At 46.2% G+C, this 20,711-nt stretch overlaps 2 protein-coding genes across 13 annotated transcripts in view; both read right to left on the bottom strand.

Moving 5' to 3' along the window:
- Positions 1–12,248: 12,248 nt before the first annotated feature.
- Positions 12,249–15,362, bottom strand: LOC149341875 (Krueppel-like factor 1). Its single transcript, XM_089544146.1, has 2 exons — positions 15,169–15,362; positions 12,249–13,422 (listed from the first exon to the last, which is right to left on the bottom strand). The coding sequence occupies exons 1-2, from the start codon at positions 15,211–15,213 to the stop codon at positions 13,033–13,035; spliced, it is 435 nt and encodes a 144-aa protein (XP_089400272.1). The 5' UTR covers positions 15,214–15,362; the 3' UTR covers positions 12,249–13,032.
- A 777-nt stretch (positions 15,363–16,139) lies between these two features.
- The window catches only part of LOC149341876 (uncharacterized), a 75,836-nt gene continuing 71,264 nt past the window's right edge, over positions 16,140–20,711 (bottom strand). For 11 of the 12 annotated variants that reach the window (XM_089544139.1, XM_089544144.1, XM_089544140.1 and 8 more), the window contains one exon: positions 16,140–16,594. In XM_089544139.1, the coding sequence (XP_089400265.1) occupies positions 16,271–16,594 (324 nt within the window). In that variant the 3' untranslated portion in view covers positions 16,140–16,270. The remainder of the gene's footprint in view (positions 16,595–20,711) is intronic. The other variant, XR_016282981.1, reaches the window with a different exon arrangement.

A 20,711-nucleotide genomic window follows, 5' to 3' on the forward strand; every position in this document is an offset into this window, starting at 1 on the left:
TAGAGAAGCGTTTGCGGGACGGCAGGCTGGAAACGCTGATTGGTCGATGGGATGCGCTTCTCCGTGACGTTTTTTGACTTCGCCCTCGTTCTCAACCGGACGTGGCGTCAGCGCGCCTTTCTCGACCTCTCCCTAGAGCGCCTGGGGAATCGCTAGGTGCACCCGCCGCGCCGCGCGTGCGTGGTGAGCGGGCATGCCGCATTCGTTTCGTGATCCTCGGCGCGCTCGTTTCGAGGCGTGTGCAGCTATGGCGTTCGTGCGTGGTGCGCTCGGCGGCGACAGCCAGCTGAAATTTCTGTGCAGTTTTTGCTTGCGGCTTTCGCCGTTTCCCCAGGAGCACGTGGCTAGTGTCGTGCTCGTATTTAAAGTTTTTGCCGCGGCACTACAAGGATCCGCATCAGGCGCGCTTTGAGGACCGCCGTTTGACAGCTACGCTGACGCGCTTGTCGGGGGTGCGCATTCTCAACCCTGAGGTAAGGACTGAACTACATTGTCGCAAGTTTTCTCGTGCATTGAGGACTCACCAAATTGCGGTGCTTGTAACGAAACTTTTTTTTTTTTTTTTTGCAGCGTCGTTCCCTGGATATGCTTCTCGGAAGCCGATGTCATTGTTCGCCGCGGACGCTGGGCCTACTGCTCGCCGCCACGCCGCTGTAGGTTGACGTTGAAGAGCTGCTCCAAACGGCCCTTTTCAGGGCCGCTTCATTGCTTCCTGGAAGATTGCGGGCATCAATCTCGCGGCCGTGTTCCCTCTCTTTGTCGAAATCGGCGCCAGACATCAGAACCCGCGCTAGGCCTCGTTGCAGGGTTAAACGAGTGCAGTGTGGCTTTAGAGAAGTTATGACTTGCGCTTAGTCTATCTATATCATTCATTCAGTGCAGTGTGCCTTTGCTTCTTTAGCGACTTCTCACGCCTTGTCGAAATCGGATTTAAAGCTCACGCCACGCCTCGTTGAATGGGTTAACCGAGTGCAGCGCCTAGCTTTGTTTTTGTGTTCTAACCTGTAAGCAGTGCACCTTTCTTCGCTCCTTACTTTTGTTCTTTTCAGTCGTTTCCTGAATCCGTCGAAAGAGCCAGGCTTGCCGGATGGTTGTTCGCCGTGAATGGAACCACGAGGCGATCGCATCTGCATACACAGCACGACTTTGTTCCCTCGTGTTTTTTTTTACCAAGGATTGCTTCGACAGCTCGTGCAAAACGAGGACTGCGCACGCCGTGTCGTCGCTGCTTAGTGAAGAGGCACAAAACGGATGTCGTCCTTACTAAAGGCCCTTCTCGGGGCCACCTCAGTGTTTCCTGGCAGACCACGCGCTTTCCGCCCTGTGCACATGTTCCCCTCATTTCCAATCATTTGTAAGTTGCATATCAATGAATTAATAAATCAGTCAATGCACTTTATTTACCAGAAAAATCTGGCTGGTCACCCTGGGCTAAAAGCTGTGCACACAGCTTGACAAGGCCCAGGGGACCATTAGATGAGTTTTGAACGTAGGAAAAACAAGTTGGTACTTTAAAAGAACATGGAAAGTACACCAAACAATATGAGATAAACATTACAATCGCGCATTACAGTAAAGAAAAAGAAAACACTTTGACAGCAGACATACAGTATCAATTTACACTATAATACATACAAAAATCACGACATTCAGCATTATGGCACGAAATACAAGAACAGCACATAAAGCAAAAAAGAGAATGCAAGTTACAATAGTACAGATAGATTAGCTGTTTACATTTGCATATGAATAAAATTAGTCCTCGTCTCCTTGGGCCTCCTTCAAATCCTGCAGAAGGCTTGAATTTGCAACTGCTAATATCAAAGAAGATTTAGAAGAACTTCAGTTTGGGATACACGGTGCATAGTACTTGAGAAAACAAACAATAGCGCCTACAATGACACACACAGAAGAATAACTATGCAGCACAAGCGCTATCCTGCGCTCTACAGTATGGAACTGTGACTGAAAAATGAACCTTCACGTCAGTGAAATATGAGCCTTTAGGCTGTCTACAAATTGTTATTACAGAAAGAAAGAAATATTAGTGAATGTTGTGTGAGAGGCTTGCACCGCTTAGAGCACAACGGGCTAGTGGCATTACACAGGGGGAATGGTAAATATACTAAAACTGAGAGAAAAATACAGTTGATTACATGAACATTAAACAGCGCCTGAATATACAATGTTAGCTAGTGCTACGCGGAACTGCTCGTAATTTTCAGTGCCGGCAACTTCTGCGGTAAGGTGGTTCCAGTCGCATGAGGTTCGCGGCAGGAATGACTGCGAGCAGCATTTTCTGTTGCATGACATACTTCCAACTTTGTGATCATGATCAATGCGGCGGGATACAGAAATTGTACGGGGGATGAGGTGATCACGAAGAGCGGGATGATGGTACAGCTTGTGGAACAGGGTGATACGAAACACTTCTACGCGATGTCAGTTATGGGAGGCAGATATTAGACTTCATAGCTGTGCGGTTGTAGTTAACAAGGATTAAACGCACAGAGTTATTTTGCACCAGCTCAAGATCATTAATGAAGTCATGAGCAGGGTGCCATACACGTGTTGCATGCTCGAATTTTTATCGTATTAGTGTTTGATAAAGCAGTAGTTTCAAATTGGAAGGAACGTTAAAGAAGTTGCGACGTAAGTAGCAAAGCATGCGATTAGCATTTTCAATTATGTTCTCGGTATGAAGAGACCAGTTAAGATAATAAGTAATGTGGACGCCGATGCACTTATATGATGAGGCTGATTCCAACGAAATGTTATCGATGTAGTAGTGAGGTGGGACGGAAGTTTTTCTAGATACACGCATGACTTTGCATTTGTTCATATATAGCTGCATTCACCATTCTTCGCACTGAAGTCAGTGGCGGTCTCGTCAAGTAGTCCCCTGCTTTGTACGTTCACCTTGTTAGCGGCTGTCTTATTTCACACAATTCCACGTTCTACACGTTGATAGGTATCGTGTTCCTGCCTTGGTGGTAGTGGTTTATTTTTTTAAAAAAAAAGGAAGCAAAAGAGTGTTGCCGGCTGCGGCAATTGCTATCTAATATCTTAAGCAGCCGAGCTGCAGCCGGCGGAAACGACAGGGAAAGGGAGAGGATAGTAAGGAGAAGTATAGAGGGGAGCGACAGCAAGAAAGGACAGGGGAGAGCTTTGTACACTATTTACAAAATACAAAAGTAATCAAGTTCCCGCCACCGTTGTCTTGCCATGCCGCCGGCGCGGCGGCGACGGCGGTGCCATTTACCTGCGGTTGCGGTGGCCAACAACCTCGTCGGCGGGAGGAGGGGGGGGGGGGGGGGGAGCCACCCATTCATGTCTTTATCCCACCAGGGACACAGCGACGCAAGCGAGGGGACCATCCCTTTCTGGCTTGACAAGGAGCGCCGACCAGCCGCCTTGGGGACTGAGGGCAGAACAAATTAAGCCACTTCCCAGAACTGATAAATGAAGGCCGCTAACCCCACTGGTGAAATGTCCGGGCAGGTGCTTTGACCTTAGTGGACATGTCGTGGCAATTATCTCAGACGTCGACTCGTTTCCCCTGGTATCGAAATGAATATTGCTCGCGTAAACGTTAACATTCAAAGATTGAGTAATGGTATAACGTCTATACGTTTCGCCATTTATTTTTCAATAACAAAGCGCAAAAAAAAAATTGTGCAAATAAAATGAAAAATCGTTGTTTCAATTTTTTCTTTTTTTATATACAGCAGTCTGTCCGCTCCCCCTAAAACCACTCTCTGTGACCGCCACTGACTGAAGTGATGTAAGGTTGTTAGTGTTGGTTATTTCTCTAAAAATGACGCAAACATCAGCGAATAGGTGAATATGAGAATCCATAAGAGAGCGGGGATCATTAATGTTAGATCAGGAACAGTAGCTAGGGTCCAAGAACTGAACCTTGTGGAACTCCGGAAGACACCTCTGTAAAACAGGTGTTATAACCGTAAGCAATAACTAATTGTGAGCGATTAAGTAGACATTCAATCCATTTCAATAAGTTACAGTCAATATTAAGATGTTTTAGTTTGTGAGCCAAAAGGTTGTGACATACATCGTCGAAAGCCTTTGAAAAATTCAGAAATATACAGCCAGTTAGTGATGATAGGTCTAGAATACAGTGCAATGCATGTGTAAACTATATTAACTGTGTTTCGCAAGAGTAAAGTTTTCGAAAACAATGTTGCGCTGACATAAAAAGTTGTTCAATGAAAGGAAGTTAACAAGGTTGGTGAATATTATATGTTTGAACATTTTGGGTCAAGTATTGGTAAGGGATATGGGACGATAATTAATAGGGGATGCTTTGCTGCCGGATTTGTAGACTGTAACCACCTTTCCGATCTTCCACTCAGTAGCAGCGTTGACTGGTCAATGCTGGAAAAGTTTGGTTAGTATAATGGGCGAATAAGCTGCAGTGCTTTTTAAGTAACGCAGTCATAACCCGGAGCGGAATGAACACTGAGTCCATCAATAAGCTTATTCACACCAGTAGGAGCAACAGTTATAGGTGGCATGAAAACATAGTTGAAGTGGTGAGTTGTAGGCATATGTATACATCAGATATGGGTGTAAAGTTGTCAGTGATTACGCGGTTAAGAATCGTGACGCGAACGTCGGAAGGGATGAGGTCGCCTAACGGGTCAGATAACGCAAAACTATCGTCGGTGGAAGGATTAATGACCCGCCAGAATTTTTGACATTGGTGGTTACATGTGAGTGGAAGTGCTTTTAGCGCTTTTGAGCGCCTGAACATACATGTTGGAAGCCGCTGAATACGAAGTCCGATCGCTCACTAGTTGGCGAGAACTTTGCGATGCGGTAGAGGCTTTCTTTTTGTTAGATAAACGTTTAATGTGATTATTACACTAGGGAGCTGTTGAGTGGGTGGTAGCAGTGCGTTCAGGAGTGTATTGTTCTGTGAGTTGGGTGATTATAGCTGTGAACATGCTCCAGTTGGTTTGAATGCAGCGGACACCAAAGCTATGGGAAAGCATCGATAAAAAAAATAGTTCATTATTTATCGCCTGAAAATTTGCTCCATTGTAGTCTCGTATTATTATTTTTTTTCTTTTTGTTAGTGTTCGGAGTGGCTAGATTAATGTCATAGTGCATTAGCAAGTGGTCGCTGATGCCTGGCAGGTATGTAATAGGTGAGACTATGTCAGATCGATTTGTCAGGATTAAATCTAGCGTATTAGCCGCGTTGGCTGTTATAGTCCCTTGTGAGCACAAATGCACTAACAAGAATACTGAGCGCACATCTAAAAATTCGCGACTTCGAGACGAGAACGGGGACATTAAAGGGGAGTTGGTATCCCATGTTATCTTCGAAAAAATTAGATCGGCAAATAAAACAATACTGAAATAGATCATGGTGCTTTGTTTTTAAGTGTTTCCATAAAAAAGTATGGCAACAGATAAGGAAAGGCTTAGGTGATCGTGATCGAGGAGGTTAGACTGAATTATAGTGCAACAGCTTGAAACAGGTCTTCACATCATTCATATATACTAGAACATTGCAGGAGCCCGGACAAAGCAAAATTACACAAATTACGTTTGAATAGAGATTATGGCAGGAAAGTGGATGAAATATAGCTAAAAGAAGAATTGTGAACCGAAGCAAAGTATGTAATGAGCCAGAAATATGCATATCAAAGAAGACACTGCACTGAGAAAATGGACAGCATGAAATAAATGAGCAGCACAAGTGCAGCGTACAGGCCTTTATCAAAGAATTTATTTTTTGTTTATTTACCACGTCCTGGTAGTGTTAGCTCCATAAAGCATTGTCAAAATTATCACAATTTTCAGTTTTATTTGCTTAGGAGAACGTTAGAGCATTAAGAACTTGGCTCATAAATGCACCTCAAATATTGCCATAAATCATCGTACTCTTCGTCCTGGGCCACAAGAGCTGGGGCTTCATGAGATAATTATTACGGTGCATTAACGAAAATTTCAACATGCCGTCAGCATGCAAAGATTTTATACTGGCGCTGAAAAAACCGCATTTTTTTAATTTTCGCTGGCAGGAGGGAGTAACTTTCTTGACTGCGCTGCTTTCTTCCTAAGCAAATGAAAGACGTGTATGCCGAGCAAAAACAATTCGAAAATATGTAGCGTAAGATATAACACTAATGCACTGTGAAGCTTGATGCCTTATTGGTCCAGTAGAGTGGAGAGCTGGGCGAGTTAATTGGTTCACGATTGTAGAAAGAAAACCAGCGCAAAAGACGGGGACACAGAACTCGGAACACAGAATACAGGAACACAGAACACAGCGTCGTCCTGTGTTCCTGTTGTGCGTCTCCGTCCTTTGCCCTTGTTTTTTTTTCCTTAATTGGCCATGCACTTGTGGCAATTTAAGTGCACTTCCTGTGAATTTTGCACAAAAGTAGTGTATTTTTGCATTCACCTTTTTTACACGCTGAGTTGTTTTATATTTTGGTCACTTCAGAAGGGAGGAGTTAGTATAGAAGTAATTTACTTGGAGAATACAAGGAAATATATCTTGCGATGAATTTTCTCATATTTTAATTCTGCCTGATGGGAATGCATTACGCGCCATACGGTGTTACTCACAACCAAACGCCCAAGGCTCTAAGTTGGGCAAAGCATGTATCATATATGTGGAAGTGCGAATATGGCTGTGGTGCGCTGGGCGTCTTGCATGCACAGCAGGAAGTGATTTGTGTCTAGACCATCCAGGAGGGCATGTACAAGGACGGGAAGATAGTACAAACGCTAAAAAAAAAAAAAGCTAGCTGGGGCTAGAAACGCATTTTTCGTTCTAGCAAGTACCAACGTTGGGGCAAAGCAACCAGTTTTGGGCGCCTTGTAAGAAGAAAGGATGGTTCTGGGAAGCGGAGGCAGGGCTGCGTACGGCGCACGCGAGGTCGCGGGGTCACGGAGTAGCGCTGCAGCAGCACATCGGGAAAAGGTTAAATTCTTCCACTCGCCACTCGCAGCGCACCGCAGAGCCGGCAGCCTTCTCTCTTGTCCGCCTACCCGGCAGGTTCCGGCCGGGGAGACGGACAATAGTCGCGGGCGAGAGCGAAGGAGGGGGGGGGCACCACATGAAAAGCATTAGAAGAATGTCACTGGCGCCTCCACTACGGCTCAGCTTGTACTATTCTGGCGCAGTGCTGCGTTTCGCCGTAATCGCTTGTCAGCAAAGTGAACACAGCACCGTGCCTTCCCGTGAATAGTAGAAGCAGGGACGTCGCGGCCACATCGGCATTCGCAGTATAGCGCCGCCCTGTCGCATATTTGCTCGCTTATCCTCTAACAAGTCAAAAAGTCTTCCTGTTGTGGCACGCCATCCATGGCTTACGACACCACGTCTGTCATTCCCCTTCATACTTCAAGCGTTTCTCTTGCTATGGAAGTATTAGCCGTTGCGGCCACCAATTCAAGCAGCGAGAAAAATTTCAGCGCCGCAGGATTCGTAATGAAAGAGCGCCGCTCTTGTTTCGATCAAGCCATCATCAATTGCATATTTAGAGTGATAAATCTATACCTTTATGCGTTGTGTCTTGTGTATAATCCCAAACTGTGATCTGGAATGCGAGGTCAAAATTTGAATGTCATTGAAATAAACTCATTTTCCTGAAATTCTCTTTTTGTGTCGTCGCCGCTTTGCAGGTCGGGCCGAGCACGAGCGTGCTCAGGGTCCTTCAGTGTCGGGCCGGGCTTCCTGTCGGTAGGTTAAGTCCCGGGCCGGGCGCGGGTTCGAAATTGCGGCCCGTGCACAGCTCTATTCAGAAACCTAATCACATTTCCTTTTGTGAAAAAAGAGCTATGTGCAGAGTTTAAATGGTGCAAGTATGAAGCTACAATGAAGTCAATTACCAAACACATCGAAACATCAGTTGTGATGCCTGAAAAAAGATGTACTGCAACATATAAATACTCAAGTCTCGATAAGCAGGAATACTGAAGGGGAATAAAAACAGTTTTCTTTTGTTCGGGCTCACGCACCTGCTACAAACATATTCTTTATACATAGCAATAAAACTTGAAATAACTGTTTAAGAAGCCTTTTGGTCAAAGTATAGCTAAGTATGACTGAAAGGAGTCCGCAAGAAATGCACGGAAGCAGGCATGCAGTGTGACAGCGCAGCGCGACAGGTGCGCTTTTTAATCTCGCGCGCGCACTGAAGAACATGGGTTTATGGTTTATTGGGGTTTTAACGTCGCAAAACGAGTCAGGCTATGAGGGACGCCGTAGTGAAAGGGGTTCGGAAATTTCGACCACCTGGGGTTCTTTAACGTGCACTGACATCGCACAGTACACGGGCCTCTAGAATTTAGCCTCCATCGAAATTCGACCACCCCGACCGGGATCGAACCCGCGTCTTTCGGATCAGCGGCCGAGCGCCATAGCCACTGAGCCACCGCGGCGGGTCGAAAGACATGACGGGGACACGCCGAGGAGGCAACGCTGCAGTGCACGCTGCCTCCTCGCCTCTCGGCTCCTCGCGAGCAGCCCCGTCCGCTGACGAGCGGTGGCGGGGGAAAATCTAGGGAAAACATGCCTGTCCCCAACCGGACATGACGTCATTAAATATCACGTGACCTATGACGTCACGCGTATGACGTCATATTTTTTTGACCAATCAGCGTTTCCAGCCTGCCGTCCCGCAAACGCTTGTGTTTTTAGTGGCCGGTTGTCAGCGAAGCTGAGAACAACCAAGACAGCGGACGAGAAAACGACGAGCGGAGAGCAGTGTGTGTGCGGTTGCTCGACTGTGCGGATGCGCAAGCAAGATGGAGCGAGGTGTATGAAGCTGCGAGCGTGCATTTATCTTGTAAATAAGTTTTCGTTGTATATATAGTCATCTTTTGTTTTCAACGTACGCGTTCAAGAGTTTTTCCAATCAATGTGTATGATGAGTGTGCACCGAGAGCGTGTAATGAAGCACAGAAGTGAATTTATCACACGTGTAATTACGCAATTCGCCCAGAAAAATCCGAGGCGCCTACAGTTGCTGTTCAAGGAAGACTGACTGAGTGACTGTAGTTGCGTGTTTGTGAACATATTGTGCTGTGTGCTGGACATCAATCCGGGTGTCGAGAACCCGTATGCAGCAAGACTGAGCACTCTTCTCCACGAAGTGATATAGCATCTTTTTGCATTTTTATTAATTTTAGTTGTTTCTTCGTTGATAAACTCCAATGTACCTCTCCTAGCCGCGCTTTAATTTGCTGTTTGTAATTTTTCTTTCATGTGTGCATTTTGTTTAATTTTTATTTATATATAAATAAATAAATTTACTCCGCAAATAGCGCCTTTCTGCTACGAACATACCCCCCCCCCCCACCCCCCCCCCCCCGGGGCACCAACGGGCCCCCCCCCTGCAAAAAATTCTGCGGACGCCCTTGGGCAGGGGCGCGACTTCGGGGGTATCGGCGGCAAAACGTTTGTACGCGCCGACAAAGGCGGCAGAGTTTTCCTAAAGCCCCTCTAGGTCAGAAAAGCTCATAAAGGGACTTTAGGTTTTCCCGTGCGCGCCGAATTCTTGGGGCAAAGCCATCCCCAAGCATCTGCTGGGGGAGGAGACGAGAGCGAGCGTCTCATGCGCTCGTTTCGCTGCCTGGAACCGAAAGTTCAGCGGCAAAGCGCGACGGACCTCCGTGCGCCTGCCGCGGAAGGTGACGAGAGCGTGCGCGCGCAACCGCTAGTGACGCTGGCCGGATCCCGAAGAGACTCTCACCTGCTCCGCGGAGCTCTGCGTAGCCTAAGCTTTGAGGTGGCGCTCCATAAGCCATAAGTACAACGGTCATGAGGACGGAGAAAGAGCATTAAAACGACAGGTTAAAAACGCGGAAGGTAAAAATTGGATTAATTCAATGGAAAAGAAGCATAGTGTAGAACTATATCGATACTGGAAAAGGCAGATCAGGAAAGAATTTTTCTATGATAACTCAAGAGGCAGTGCCCTACTCTTTGAAGCTAGGTCAGGGTGTCTTAGAACGCGCAGCTACAAAAAGAAATTCAACGAAGAAGATGGCACATGTGGTAGATCTGTGGAAACAATTGAACACCTCATAATCAAATGTGATGGTATCCATCCGGATGTCGATGCAGGCACAGTCACTCTTCCTCCTAGGGTTTAAAGATAACAATGGTCATGTAAATATATCTGCAGTGGAAGTTAGCAAAAAGCGATTGGAGGATTGGTGGCTGAAAATCAGAGATGTGGCATAAGGTTAGAATCGCAGGAAATCGTAGGTAAAGATGATGGGAAATCTTAATGAGAATTGCCAACACAGTAAACAAAAAAATAATAAGGAAAGAAAAGCTGAGCAGGGTGGCAATTGCCACCACCGCGTTTCAAAGGGGGCGCTCCTATCCATTCATCCATCCATCCGTTTCTCCCATGGGGGAGATTTCTTCGTCCAGCCGTACGTTGATAAAGATGGTCGGCCGCGTCGAAAAACAAAGGGAGGGAAGGAAGGGAAAGGAAGGGAAAACTTTATTTACACTAATGGTTTTTCCTGCGGTTTGGGGGCATCTTCAGAGACGTCTTGGTTCTACCCCCAGGAGCCTTCTCTGTCGAAGTCGTCCGCCTCTAATCAGTGGTCGGTTGCCCTCAGTCCAGGGCTCCGCTGGCCACTGCCGCCCGTTGAGCTCGCTGCACCAGACCTTGTTGGTCTTCACAGCGGTCGCTGGACAGCAGAGTCTCCCACTGCTCCGCACTCGGGTTTTGAATTTTGGGGACCACGTCTATGTTTTGGCAGGCCCATGTAATGTGGTATAGTGTAGGTTTTTCGTCGCACCAGGGACATTTGTCCGTGTATATCGTAGGGTGCATTTTGTTTATTATATGTAGGTTTGGGAAAGAGCCTGTTTGTAATTGTCTCCAAGTGACAGCTTCCTCTCTGCTGAGAGATTTGTGCGGTGGGGGATATCGCATTCTTCTGCCTCTATAGTTTTGTAGTATGGCCGAATATTCCCTGGGTGCTGGCGCGAGTTCGGCGGTCTCGTCGGATGCTCGGAAAGTAATGTATCCTCGAGCTATCCTGTCGGCCTCTTCGTTCCCTGCCACCCCCGTGTGCCCCGGTACTTGTCGTTTTGTTCTTCCTGGTTTTTAATTCAGTTTTCCACAAGACAGTAGACTAGACCTATAGTGTATAGATCGTCTATGGACGAAAGGAAATTAAGGAAGTTATAGACTTCTGTCTATATAGATAGTGTATAGACCGTCTATAGAAAAAGGAAAATTAAAGCTGTTATAACCTTTAGTCCAGGGATGGTGTATAGACTGTCTATGGAGAAAAGGAAATAAGGCAGTGATAGACTTTACAGACCGTCTATAGACAAAAGGAAATTCAGGTGTTTATAGACTTTATTCTATAGATAGTCTGTAGACCATCGATAGACAAAAGAAAATTTAGGCAGTTATAGACTTTAGTCTATAGATAGTCTATAGACCGTCTATAGACGAAAGAAAATTAAGGCGGTTATATACTTAAGTCTATGGATAGTCTATAGACCACCTATAGACAAAAGGAAATGAAGAGGGTTATAGACTTCAGTCTATAGATAGTTTATCGACCGTCCATAGACAACAGAAAATTCAGGCTGTTACAGACTTTAGTCTAAAGACAAAAGGAAATAAGGTGGTAATTATACTTCAGTCTATAGACAGTCTAATGGCTCTCTATATAGATTTTTCCATCGGGCGAGGATGTTGTCGAAACGCCTCCTCTCTGGACTGCCGGAAACCGGTTCCGCCGCCGCTTCCACCGTGCTAGCGCGAGGTGCCCACTGCAGTCCAGTGAACAATACGGCGGCGCCCAGGGAGCCCTTATTGGAAAGGTCTATAGACAAAAAGGCGTTATAGACTTTAGCCTATAGATAGTCTATAGATCGTCAATAGAGAAAAGGAAATGAAGGTGATTATAAAATTTAGTCGATAGATTTTCTATAGGCTGCCTATAGACAAAAGGAAAAGTCTAAAGGATAGCTATAGAGTGTATAGAAAGTCTATAGACCATTTTTATAAGGGACGAGTGGCTGGAAGCCACCGCTGAGGGGTCGCACTGTGCATGGCAAGGTCTATAAATCTTTGAAGCCAGGTAAGATATTCATCACCTCAATATTTTGAAATATATCAAGGACTGACGCTGAAAGCGTTACCATACCGGAAAATATGCAACCAGTAAGCAAACAACACATATGCTCACTGTAGGTTCCCACCAGGCATATGCAAGCAGCTGGCGACGTTTTATGGATGATATATTTTATTTCGCAAGACTGTAGGATATGGCTTGGCTTAAGCCGATCAGGCTTAAAGGATAAGAATACATGATAAATGCAAAAAAATAAATACCTAATACAGGCGAAACAAATAAATGACCAAGTGAACAAAATTAACAATAAAAGCAAAATACAAACACTGTGGTAGAAGAAGGTCGAGCGGAAGAGAACATTTCTAGAGACTAGAGACCGTAGCATCGCTCAGAGGGGCTTCTAGAACGCTTACCTTGGCGAAACCACTGTGTTATCCACGTTCAAATTTCGCACAAATAGGTGAAGTTCGATGCCAAATTTTGTTCATTAGTGGATTTTGATGGGGAACCTGCCAGACTTGATCAGAATTAATCGAAAATGCACTGCCTGCACAGATACCAGACTGAGAAAGCACGTTTTCACAACATCTGTACAGGCAGTACCGTGTCTCGTCGGTGACAGAAGACGCAAGCAGACGATGCCAGACCAGGACTGCTCTCCACTCCCTCGCGGGGGACAACGCTTCCGATAGATGTGTTTCAATAACTTCATCCGGCATTCCCACAGATTATGCAAACTTCCAATTCACGTTGATCGAATCAAGCAAGTACACTATTACTACGAAATGAAATTCGAGCGCAAAAAAGCTAGCAGTTTAGCCAAGAAAAGCTTTCTAGCAGTCACATACAGTGATGCAACCGGTGCCGGCCGAGTTTCTCATCGGCGTAAACTTTTCTATTTGGCGGGTACAACCAACGACGCATAAGGGCCGCTCATTGGTCCCGGTGCGTCTTGTGATGCATCACCAAGTGCTCTTTGCGGTAGAAGGTGCACTCGCACTGCTGGCACTGGTATGGTCTTTGCCCAGTGTGCTTTCGGTAGTGCCTCGTCAGCGCGTCTGCGCGGGCGAACTTCCAGCCGCAGCCCTTCCAGTCGCACTTGTAGGGCTTCTCGCCCGTGTGCGACCGCACGTGCGCGTCGAAGTGCCTGCGCTTGGTGTGGCGTATGTAGCATCCAGGATACCCACAGATGTGGACGGTCCCCCTTTTCACATGATTCCTCTCCTGCTGCCCGTTGGGCCCTTTAGGCACAGCGAGAGCTGCAGAGCTGCACGTCGTGTCCGGAGAGAAACTTGCGCTGGCACACTGGCCATTTGCTGACCGCTGCGAACAAGAAGGCGCAACCACTCTTAGCCAAAATTAGTACCGTGGGAGCAATAGCAGCCGTTGGTCCCTTTGAGCAGCGCGAAAGGAGCAACTGCGACCGCGTGTGTGCCGTGTGCAGACTTTGTGGACCAAATGATCAGTCTTTGGCCTGAAAAGGACTAAATGAGGAACCAACGAACGAATTTGCTCCCCCTGCTCCATCGTTACTCCCCAAACATGGCGGCGTACTTCAAAGTAGGACCGCTCACTTCAGGCTGATTTCGCCGTTGATGCTGCCTTACGAGTGTATTCACTGGAGACAAACGGAGCACTGGTCTTTCGCTTCGTCTCATCTCACCTATAAGAAAATGTATGAGGGATAAATTTACTTCATTTTTCATTTAGAGTGATGTCTGCCGCTGCTAGGCTTAAGAGGTGCGTCGGATTGTTGACAAAAATGTTTGCCATCCTAACAGTCAGATGAAACCACTAGTCTGCGATTATCGTTGGGTCTCTGCATACGCACGCTGAACCACGGTGACCATGCCCTGAACTAAAAGACGGTTTGTGAGATATCGCGTAAAGTTCCTCAAAACACTAGCGTTTGGTGCAGTAAGCTTGCATATGCATATGATACGTTGACAGCGTCGATTTATAGTCTTTTTCTAACCACGTCTGTGTACTCCACGAGCGGCGAGGTAGTCGCCGGGAAGTAAACGAGACAGAATTCCGGCGGCGACGGTTTTCACTCGCTCTCACCGCTGAATGCAAAAGTGTGAGTGAGCCATAAGGCCAGTGACAGCACTTCTGCTAATCGTGCCAAAGCAGATAGACTGTTTTGCGTAAGAAAAAGTCTTCGTGGAGCCGAAGCGACTGGCAGCTGAGAAAGTGTATAAACAAGTACTACAAGCTTCAATACGTGTGAGTTGAAAGTCTTAGCGTTAAGCGAGCAATAGTTTTATTTCTTTTTCCTGCCATTTGTATTTACGACCTTATCTGATCCTGTGTAAGTCCCGGCGACACTTAGCGAAACGGTGAGTGGCAAATATTCTATTCCCCACCACCGCTACCCGCCAGTAAAAAAAAAAAAAAGAGGGGAACGAAGTGATCCACAGTCTCCTGTATTTGTTTTCAAAAGACTGCCATGTGCAGCTGCCAGTTGATACAACAGCGACAACATTATCCGCAAAAAACGAAAATAAAAGAAGGATTTGTGGTTGTGAAGTACCGACCAGAATGCATGCACGGTTCCAGACATCTTTTTTAGCCAAAAACGCGGTACAAACCGCTGTGCGTATACTTTAAGCCTTACCTTAGCTTGTTGCAAAATCACATGACAACAACATCACCATACTTTGCTCAGAACAGCAATACATTTCATTGAACTGTGAGCGTTAAACTCAAGCAATGCGAGTGCTTCGTATATAAGGCGACTATTTTCTAACTCGACCCATCTGCTGTGGTAGCCCGATCATATCCGTGCTTGGTTCTCAATCCAAAGGTTGTGAGTTCGAATCCTGGTATTTTGCATGTATGTTTCTGTTTCCTTGCCCGTTGTTATACGTAAGAAGTGATTCAGCCCTGACTACCGCACTCTGAATTGCGCTGGAATTTCGCCTCGTTTCCATTTTTTCTTTAAACGGCTGCTCCCGGGGACTAACTGTTGCGCCCCTTTCCTAGGGAACTAACAGTTGGTCCCTTTGCAGTTGATCCTGAAAAGGACTAATGGTTGTGGCAAGTCAGTTGGTCCCCACAGAGACTTACCTCTCGCCCCTTTTTAGTCATTTTTGGCTTAGAGTGCATGCCCATGGGTGGAGGCGTCTCCTGTTTGGTCTGATGCTGCGGCTGCGGCTGCTGCTGTTCCTGGAGGTCCTGAATGTCACACTGGATGAGGTCATGCTCGGTCTTACGAGGCACGTTAGGCTGATACTGGGCGCCATCGATGATGGGGTCCAGGAACTGCAGGCAGTTTTTTTTTTTGTATTAGGACACTTTAATGCTACACCACTGAATGAAGGCAGTCGTTGGGGTAAAAATTCCACTGCACGTTACCTGGCCTTTTCTAAGAGGTGTACACTGTGTCATTCTTTCTGACTAAGCAAAGGCCCGCGAGGATTGCAAAATATGCTTTGGCGTGCTCCACGCAGAAAAGGTGCATCGTAGTGCCGTAGTACCGAAGGTCTCTACTGGGTTAAAAAAAATACCCAAGTTTCAAAATGTGGTTTAAAGTGCCAACAGCGCCAAAGCCTTCTTTAGATGCATTGATTCAGCGAGGACAGAAATTAAGTTGTCGATGTCGGTGCACGTTACAGAACCTCAGACAGTCGAAATTAACCCGAAGCCATCAAATGGCGCCTCTCTTCCTTCTTTCGATCGTTCGGATGTATAAGCCAACTTGCTTTAGAGCGAAAATTGCTTCAAGTATTATTATGAGACAGTTTATTGGTGAAAAAGGCTCAAAATCTCAACAATGTTGCAAAAAAAAAAATTCTGCCAAACTGGAACTCGCCCAACTGCACACCCGCGCTCGTAAAAACACACAGAACAGAAAGATAAAAACGCATGGACTGCTTAGTTTGACAGTAGCGATCAGCATGCAATATTATGCTACGCAGGCACATTGTTTTTGGTTTGCAGGTGCGTGCAGCAAGCAGGACACATGCCCTACTGCCCCATGGAGGGTTAAAACAAGATTTTGCTATGCAACGGAAGGTTAGATCATTCCCAACAATATGTTCATAGCAGTATCTTACAATAAAGTTGCCTAAAAATTAAAAGTGATATCCAAGCAAGCTGGACTTGCATTTGCCACAATGCCTTCAAGGCACTCATTTACTTCCAAAGTCATGACAACCACATAACCATTTTAGGTGCCTGTAAATTGCGGCTTGCAATAAAGGAAAATTTTCTGGCGAGCTCTGGACATGATGGCATTTCGATAAAGCCAGCCAAAGAGGGATCTATAGGTAGTCAAGGCGCACTCAGCCAGAACACCCACCTGTCCGTTGTTGGTTTCCCGCTTCTGCGCATACGGGGGCGCGGGCACGGGCGGCAACTCCAACGGCGGGTGCTGCGCTAGCGATCCCACCGGCTGTCCGACATCCGGGGGTTTTGGCGCGCCAGGGATGGAGTTCGCGTTCCACAAACCTCCATTACCCAGGTATCCGACGGGCACGCTGTGTCTCGCTTGCTGGGTTCATGACAGGAAGAAATCGTTAAGTAAGTAACCTTGCCTTCTACGCCGAGCCATATGGTCTGCAGCAACAGAGTGCAATGCTCTTCACTGCGGCACATTACAGCCCGTTTGCCGATATCTCCACCCAGTCACTGCCTACTAAGCCTGTGAGTCTGAGCATGTGATCTCAGGCTAGGGTCTTCTACGGAAGAATAAGACATTGGGTTTCTTTCCTGTCACTGTGAATACACTTCTGTGGGTGCCAAATTCTCAGATACTGATGTCTTTATTTCAGCTTCAGAAAAGCGCCACTCCATGAAGTGAGGAACAGAGCGTGGCGTGTAAAAACTGAATAACAGTGCCTAATTTCATGCCTTTAACCGGGTAAGGAAAATCAAATTCCTGGTGGAACACGATACTATAGATGCGATAACACAAGTGCATGCCACGAAAATCGCAAATTGCTACCGGCCACTAACCATTACATAAAATAATTCCCGTTTCTTCGTTACTTTCCAGAGATACTAAAATATCAGAGGCACCAGCGGTAAATTACTGATATATACTTTGCTTCATGGCCCTCAACACGAAGGCACCTTCAGCGCATTACAGTCGAGCACACTTATAACGAACCTAACGGTCACGGGTACTGTGTCCTTGTATCCGAGGTTCATAGTATGTGGACGTCCCATACTACCGCGAAAAATGCAATCATGCAAATCATGTCCGGTTGCTTTGAATGCCTGCATTATCTGAGGCTAAAAAACAGCGCAAACGGGGACGAATCAGAGAGAGGGACACGACGCGACAGAGAGAGGGACACGACGCGACAGAGAGAGGGACAGCGTCGTGTCCCTCTCTCTGCTTCGTCCCCGTTTGCGCTGTTTTTTAGCCTAAGATCATGCACCAACCAGCCCAAATTTCCACCCTTTTGAAGTGCCTGCATTATATTTACTGGTTTAAACCTCGAATTCCGCTCTTTGTCAACGCCTGTATTATGTTCACCGTTTTTATACGCTCTTCAGCGCATGTAACTGAAACAACGGAACGTAGCCGCCGGGTAGGGGAAGACCAAAGAATAAGCGTTTATTGCTTTTTGTTACTGGCTTTATAACGAAGCTGCCAAGGTCACACGATTAGTCATGAAAATGTCAGCACGCGTGCTTGATAACACTACATCACGCATGCCTGATAACACTGCACACAACAATAGACTCAACAGAGCTAAGTACCCACAGCTGATTAATCACTGACAAAGAGTCAGACCACCCCTTCGCGCCATCTCCAAAGTCCTACATTCCCGAAACCAGTTATGTGTAGTCTTTATTATCCGGGACAATATTCAAATGAGTGCAAGCAATGTAACGACAAAGCGGATCCCAATCACATTGTTTGGAAATGCCCTCTGCGAGGCTCTACTGCTCAGCGCTGATGCGATGACTCAGACAAAGGTCGTCAAACTGGCCGAAGACGCTGCCAAGAGACAAGACTTTCAGGCCGTCGTTTTGGCGAGGGGCCTAAAAACTGTTTTAAAGAAAAATCCCTCACCGTATGCTGAGGTGTTGTGTGTATAGAGACTAACACTCATCAGGCAACTCCTCGTTTTTCTCAGCTTTTTAGACAGACTTGTAGTTCTGTGCCCTGTTTACCTGAAATAAATAATCAATTCAATTAAAAAAAGAGGTGTTTATTTCAGAAAGGGTCCGTTATGCATGTTGCTTCTTCACACAAGTCCTATAACAGAGCTTTTCCAAGCTCTCCAGAGTGGTCATGTCCTTCCTGCCAAAATCACTTCTGATAATAAGCTGCTTTAGGGACGCGATATTATTAATCAGCTGGTGGCATACGTCACCCTCCAGGTATCCCGCCATCGGCAAAGTTGTACGGATGTAGCTACGAAGCTAATGCAACGCGCAAGCGTGCAGAATGCATCAACTGCCCTGTCTGTTGTATCCGCCCTGCTTTCGCCTGGTAGCAGCGTAGCAGTTAGCGAACCGGTTGGATAAAACAAGTAGCGTGATAGGCATGGCCAGCAAGGCAAAACATGTGACCGGCAGCAAAAGTTTTGAGATAGCTGCCATTGGTTGTTCAACGACCGGTCGCAGTTATTTCGCTTCAACGCTTCTGCTTCCAATTCAGACCAAATGGCACACGTGAATGCATCCATTCATGTTGCAGCTCGTGGGTGTGTGCTCAACAATGATTTTCTATTGCTTTTTTGGGGTTGCCAAGTTGCTTTGGAAGGGGATACTATGGAAGCTAGTAAACACTTTTTGGTCATGCACTTTAATGCGAAAGCAATACTTCACGAGGTCTGACTGGCTCATCAAGTTTGTGTGAAGCTTGACCTTGAAGGTGACCTTGGGAGAACCTAGCATGGCAGCAGCCCATGCATGAATAAAATCAATACTGGCGCAACTGGGTTTAGAACCCGAGGAGGCGCGAACAGATTAGCTTCGCAGGCCACTGCATGAGGGAACTATGGATATCGCTGCAGCCGATCATGCGCCGTATTAAACTGCAACACACTCTCGCGCTGTGCATTGCACATCATTGTCTTCACCAACTTTCATATGCCCCGCGAACAGATGATATCAGCTTAACCCGATCAGAGCTTAACCTGAGTAATATCGTCTTCAGACATACTGATGACCCAGCAAAGCAAAACCATGAGCCAACCAGGCCACACGCATGCTTTCGCATGTCTACTCAGATTGGTTATGTTCAAACCCTATCAGTTTCCTTTTTCGACGGCATTTCCAACAATTTTGAAAACTGAAGAATTATAACACACTTTTAGAGAAATATTGAAGGTAATGGTGCATCCATCAGATATGTAGCAAAATATTTCTTTTAAAGGGGCCCTGCGACGTAGATAAAGCATGAGGCGTTTATGTAGAGTAAGGGACGTTATGGCGCCCGAACGCCCCAAGAGATCGCCGAAATCGTAATATTTGGTACATTAATCTTCTCCAGAAATGCTCCTTTCGAGCCGATGGTGCCAAAGCACAGCGGCTATTTTCGGCAGCGGAAATGAGGTGGCATCCAGATTGGGCACTGCCTTTCCGATTGGTTTGGCAACCAGTTTAAATATTCTTCTTTTATACTCAAGAAATAGATCCAAACTATTATGTCTCTCAGCCCTGAAAGCTTTCCGCATGCCACAAAAACTGGAAAGAAGCAGTGAAAGCGAACAAAAACTAATAAGAACAACGCTAAAGGCGACACTCCATTTCGCTTCAAACCTTCGCGGCGGCGAGCGCCGTTCAATCCACACCAAGAGAGTAGTGAAAAAAAAAGCCAGCCGACACATCTTGCTCAAAAAAGTGAAGAAGGCCGGACAGGAGACAGAAGGCGAGGTTGGGAAAGAGAGGGAGGGACGGCCCACAGCCTTTCAATCCTACCAACAAAGAAACATTGAGGAGCTTCCTTTGTTGTTAGTTACCCCTGCCCTGTCTACAGCGCTGGGTACTCGAAGGAGAGGGGGAACGGCGTCAAAATACAGGACTGTTGGCTGCCCCAACAGAGCAGCAATTGCATGCAAGCTGACGCTGGCTGCGTATGCGCTAGGCACGGTTCTGATTGGTAGCACCTAATTTCAGTACTGGGTGAGTGAAATGGGTGAGTGTAACACGTTTTGATCTGATCTTTTAATTTCAATTTTCAAAGTGGAATAACTTTCGTTTGCATCGGTCGATTTCAATAATTCTTTTTGCACTGATCTCTGGAACGCATGATAAACCTATTGAATGATATTAATCGGGACTGAGGTAAGCATTGCGGTGCCCCTTCAAAGTGATTCCATCGATAGCATCGAGTAGTTAAGACTCCCATAGAAAACAAATGCGGAATGCTTTTGACGATAGCAAAAACATTAACAGAAAAAAACAATTCAAGGGTGCCGTCGGGTGATATGCGGATATATTGATTTTTATAGTGAAATCTTACATTATATGCAAAAATTAAGCTCATAAAAGGTTGCCCGCACAAAAATGTTGTTGTCTGGGATCGTTGAATGCCGCAGCCAAAATTGCGGTGCCTCTTCGTTCACTCTAACCAAGTTGTGCTGTCACAGTCATTTGTTTTATCTGAGACGTAGTAACATTTGCTCTAGTATGTATTTCGATGGCAG

This window comes from Amblyomma mixtum, chromosome 5 (assembly GCF_055824585.1).
Source record: "Amblyomma mixtum isolate Tamu chromosome 5, ASM5582458v1, whole genome shotgun sequence".
In the NCBI taxonomy this organism is placed as follows: domain Eukaryota; kingdom Metazoa; phylum Arthropoda; class Arachnida; order Ixodida; family Ixodidae; genus Amblyomma; species Amblyomma mixtum.

Bases quoted from the DNA above. Each gene is read 5' to 3' on its own strand.
- LOC149341875 (XM_089544146.1), bottom strand. From the start codon at position 15,213: ATGGGCATGCACTCTAAGCCAAAAATGACTAAAAAGGGGCGAGAG. The intron at 13,423-15,168 runs GTAAGTCTCTGT...TCTTGTTCGCAG, and splicing joins TGACTAAAAAGGGGCGAGAG to CGGTCAGCAAATGGCCAGTG.